The sequence below is a fragment of the Cebus imitator genome, unplaced genomic scaffold (assembly GCF_001604975.1).
Source record: "Cebus imitator isolate Cc_AM_T3 unplaced genomic scaffold, Cebus_imitator-1.0 Scaffold118, whole genome shotgun sequence".
NCBI classification, from domain to species: Eukaryota; Metazoa; Chordata; class Mammalia; order Primates; family Cebidae; genus Cebus; species Cebus imitator.
The window spans coordinates 252448-256789 of NW_016107433.1; the positions used below are offsets into that span (position 1 = coordinate 252448).

General features: G+C 59.9%; 1 protein-coding gene across 1 annotated transcript; it reads right to left on the bottom strand.

The window, feature by feature from the left end:
* Nucleotides 1-471: 471 nt before the first annotated feature.
* RRAD (RRAD, Ras related glycolysis inhibitor and calcium channel regulator) lies at nucleotides 472-4031 on the bottom strand. Its single transcript, XM_017539253.2, has 5 exons — nucleotides 3669-4031; nucleotides 3057-3441; nucleotides 2360-2433; nucleotides 2032-2236; nucleotides 472-1143 (listed from the first exon to the last, which is right to left on the bottom strand). Exons 2-5 carry the CDS (start codon nucleotides 3424-3426, stop codon nucleotides 866-868), a joined length of 927 nt encoding a protein of 308 aa, XP_017394742.1. The 5' UTR covers nucleotides 3427-3441; nucleotides 3669-4031; the 3' UTR covers nucleotides 472-865.
* Between the last annotated feature and the right edge of the window lie 311 nt (nucleotides 4032-4342).

Consider the following 4342-nt stretch of genomic DNA (forward strand, 5'->3'; position numbering starts at 1 on the left):
AGTGTGCCTGTGTGCACCTTCACAAACCACCTCTTAGATGTCTCTGTCCCCAACCTCAGCTGATTCCAGCTCCTCAGGAGGGAACAGGGCAGAAATTCCAGCTGTGGAGCCAGACCCAGGGTTCCTGCCTGGTTGTGAGGCCCAGGGCAGAATGTGCTCCCTTAAGAAGCCTCAGTTTCCCTTTGCGGACAGTGAGGTGATTGAACCCTCAATCAGTTGGGCAATGCCAGGCCCCAGTGCAGAAAGAGAAGAATCTGGATAACAGGGACTGGGAGGGGTTTGTGCCTCCTCCTGCTGGTTGAAACCCCCAAACAGGTCCACTGCTGGTCCCATCTGGCTATATCCCGACCCTCACATTTACACATCATGGCCACACACTAGGGTGAGGCAGTGAGCCCCATCCCTCAACTTCAGAAATGCTTCCTGCTCCTGAAGAGCCCAGATGGTAGAAAAGAGAGTCAATAGCCATGACATATCAGGAAATAATCTTTATTACAAAAATCTGCATGTAAACAAAGAGCCACCACACTGAATAGCCTCCCTCCAGGACAGGCACACCGGGGCTGTGAAGAAAGGCAGAATCCTCTCCAGGCACACAGGCCTGCCCCTTTGCTGCGCTTGGCTGCTTGGGACGCATCTGAGCCTGCGCGTGCATCTTTGTGGGCCCTGCTCTCACTGGCCCCTGGGAGCCGCCTCTCTGGGCAGCACTGTCTGTCCATGACCATGAGGTCCGGGGTGCCTGGCTGGCGGCTCCGAGGGACCCAGAGTCTGAGCCAGCCCTGAGGCATCTGGGGCGGTTGGCTGGGCCAGCCCACCAATCCGTCAGTCCATCTGCCCACCACACCACAGTGAGAGTGCGTGGGACCTAAAGAACGGAGAGGTCGTGGCAGGACTTGGACTTGGCGCGAAAGGCCATCTTGCGGCTGTTACGAGCTACGATGCGGCCTAGGAAGCGCTTTGCCTTTTTGCCGAGGCTCTCTCGCCTCCGGGTACCTGCTTGCCGTCGTGCATTGGCCTCTTTGCTGTCCCTGCGCAGGCGTATCTGGCGCACAACACCTTCAAATAGTGCCTGGACATTGTGGTGCAGTGCTGCCGATGTCTCAATGAACTTGCAGTCAAAGACCACCGCGCAGGCCCGGCCCTCTGTGTGGGAGGGGAAAGGCAGGCACCAGTAAACAAAGGGTGGGTGAGTGAGGAATCCCCTCCAACCCTAGCCCCACCCATGCGAGCTGCCACTTGAGAATCTGCTGGGTTCTCCCTCAAAACACAGAGACCCCAGCTCCTGTACTGAGGGTACTGGGCACTGCTGCATCACCCAGTAGGCAGAGTGCCTGCATTTAAGGAGCCCCCAAAACAGTGGCCCTCAAAAGGAGATCCATTTATTGAAATAATTTGAAGCTTGGTATTTAAACAAAGTACAACAGTAGTCAACACAGGAAAATGAGAACTATGTTGGAAAATTTAGTATTTTCTAATCTGAGTTCATATCACAATGAATGACCCAGTGGACTGGGGATGGGGGGGGCGAGATCACTAAGTCACTGCTGGGTTTCTCTAAGGGACTCAGTGCTGGGGGCCACAGAGAAGGCTGCTGAGGCCAAGTGGGAAGGGTCTTCCCCAAGGCTAAGTCTACTCTGAGAATGGCCCAGACCTGGAACACAGGCTCTGACCTCCTGGCCTGTTTCCCTGCACTCTCTTCCACCCACTTACCCCCCAACCAGCTAGGCCAGGACCAAGAGGGGCAGTAGAGGAGAACCCCATGGTGCTCCAGCTCCCCTGTCAGATTCGGCCTTCCCGAGCCCTGTGAGCAGGCAGTGGCTAGAACCCCATGGTGCTCCAGCTCCCCTGTCAGATTCGGCCTTCCTGAGCCCTGTGAGCAGGCAGTGGCTCTCTCCCATTTCCCTCCCCTCCAATTTTCTTCCTGAACATTTTTAGCCTCTGATGATCCCCAGGGACTCAAGCTAAGCCAAGACTGACTGGATCAGGGCCCAGCTAGGCGCTCCCTCCCCCTGCAACCTGCCGCCTACTCACCATCCACTGAGACCTCCCGAGAGCGCACCAGGTCGCTCTTATTGCCCACAAGGATGATGGGCACATCATCTGTTTGCCGGGCACGCCGCAGCTGGACCCGCAGTTCTGAGGCCTTCTCGAAGCTGCCCTTGTCCGTCACTGAATACACGATGACATAGGCATCCCCCATGGCCATGCAGTGGCCGGGCAGCCAGCGGCCCCCGTCCTGGGGAACACACACACACATCTACCCAACAGTCCTCATGTCCCCGAAACAAGCCTGGCACTCCCAGATCTTACCCCAACTCACTCCTCCCACCCTTGCCCTGAGTCTCAGCCTGCACCCTACCTGCTCCCAAATGTCGTAGACCATGAGTGATGCCTCTTCTCCATCCACCACAATACAGCGATCATAGGTGTGCCCTAGGCGGGAGACCAGTAGATAGGTTACCAGCTGGCTGTCAAAGCCCCTGCTGCCAGGTTTCCTGTTCTGGCCACACGCTACAACTCTTCTCTGGAGCCCTCCTCTCCACTTGCAGATGGCTGGCATGTGCCAGGCAGGAAAGTGGGGGCTGGAGGGCATGGTGTGCCTGAATTCCACCCACATGCCCCCAAGCCAGCAATGTCCCAGGTGGCCGCTCTAATGCCCCCTGCCCTCCTGCTGCCTGGGTCCTGAAGTAGCTGACCCAGTGGCTTGAGTTAGAAAGTCATCCTCCCTGGGGACCTTGGCCACCTAGGGCTCCTCTCTTAGAAACCCCTCTAGTAAGAAACTCTGACCTGTCCCTGATAGGTATGGAGGGATGTCGTGTCTCATCCCGCAGAGCAACCATATCTATGCCCCCGCCTTCTGCTCTGGGCATTTCTTCCCTACCAAAGGTTGGGGGTGTCCCTTCTCCCTTTGTTCTCCATTTATGAAATGGGTAGGTAGAGGCATGATTCTGAAACTGCCAATAGAATTCCACGGTATTTGTGGCTTTGAGTCCCAGTCTCAGCCCCTAGTCCTAGCCCCAGGATCGCCCCTCCCCTGGACAGCCGAGTCCCCTCACCTGCCGCCTCTGCTTCAGGTCCATCCTCTACACCGCCGAAGATGCGCGCCAGGGCACTCTTGCCCACGCCGGGCGCCCCCAGCAGCAGCACCTTGTAAACGCCCTCGTCTGAGTCGCTGCCCCCTGAGCTGAGCGAGTCCGAGGAGTCCTCCGGCCAATCCAGCCTGGGACCCTGGGTCCCTGTCCCAGCCGCGGCCGCCGCCAGGGCGCCCGGGGCCAGCGCTGCCTGCAGGTCGCGCTCGTCCACCGGCATGCTGCGGCGGTGCAGCGGAGGCGCGGGGCCCCAGGGCGTGCTGCCCCGACGGCCCTCGCGCTCCCGGCCCCCGCCGCTGCTCCCGCCCACTCCGCTGCCACCGCCGTTCAGGGTCATCGCGTCCGGGGCCGTCTAGGGGAGCAGGAACCGGCATGGCTGTGTAAGTCGCGAAGGAGGCGGGACCCTGGGCGCACCTGCCCAACCCGGAGTCAGGCGGGATGCTGGGGCCAAGGTCCCGCCGCAGCCCTCCCCCAGCCCGGAGGTCGCCGCGCCCTCACCCGGACCCCTCCGGACCTGGCGCATCCATCTGCAACTCAGACGGTGCAGCCGCCCCGACCCCGCTCCGCCAGGACACTCACCTACTCACACACAGACACGCGCAGGACTAGGATCCGGGCTCAGATGCCACCCACTTGTAGTCCAGACTCGGACTCTTGGGTCTCCGCCGCCGCTGCCGCTGCAGCCACCGCCTTCTCCGCCCGCACTAGGTCCGGGCTCCAGAGCCGCCTATTTAAGCTTCTGCCCGCCCCCGCTCCCGCCCCCTGTCCACGCTGCTGCGGGGGCTGACGTGTCTGTCCACCCCCACCAGGGGAATCCCCCACCCTTCGCCTCAGACCTCACACCCTCGACACCCCGCCCCACCCGCCAGGTGCGGAGCCAGTAGCTATCTGGGAATAGAGGGGCTGACCCGTAGGCGAGGTCCGGGGCTGAGTGTGTGTGTGAGAAGGAGAGAGCAAGCGACGTTGCGCGTGGGGAGTACGTGATGGGAAGGCAGGCAGCGGGATAAACCCGACCAGCCAAGAGCAGCAACTGCCCTCTGGAGAAGAATTCAGTTTGGCCCAGTGAGAGTTAAGTCTCCCTTCCCTCTCCCCTAGTACCCGATTGTTGTCCTAGCAAGTAGACTAGCCACAGATGGGACAGGGATCTCCCTTCCCTGCCCACAACACACACTCCCCACAGACTCAGGATGAGCTAGAATTTAAGGGGTATCCACACAAAATCCTTTCCACTCCCTCCCCACCCTGGATTTGAA

Bases quoted from the DNA above. Each gene is read 5' to 3' on its own strand.
- RRAD (XM_017539253.2), bottom strand. From the start codon at position 3,426: ATGACCCTGAACGGCGGTGGCAGCGGAGTGGGCGGGAGCAGCGGCGGG. The intron at 2,434-3,056 runs GTGAGGGGACTC...TCTCCCGCCTAG, and splicing joins ACCTGAAGCAGAGGCGGCAG to GGCACACCTATGATCGCTGT. The intron at 2,237-2,359 runs GTAGGGTGCAGG...TGTGTTCCCCAG, and splicing joins TCTACGACATTTGGGAGCAG to GACGGGGGCCGCTGGCTGCC.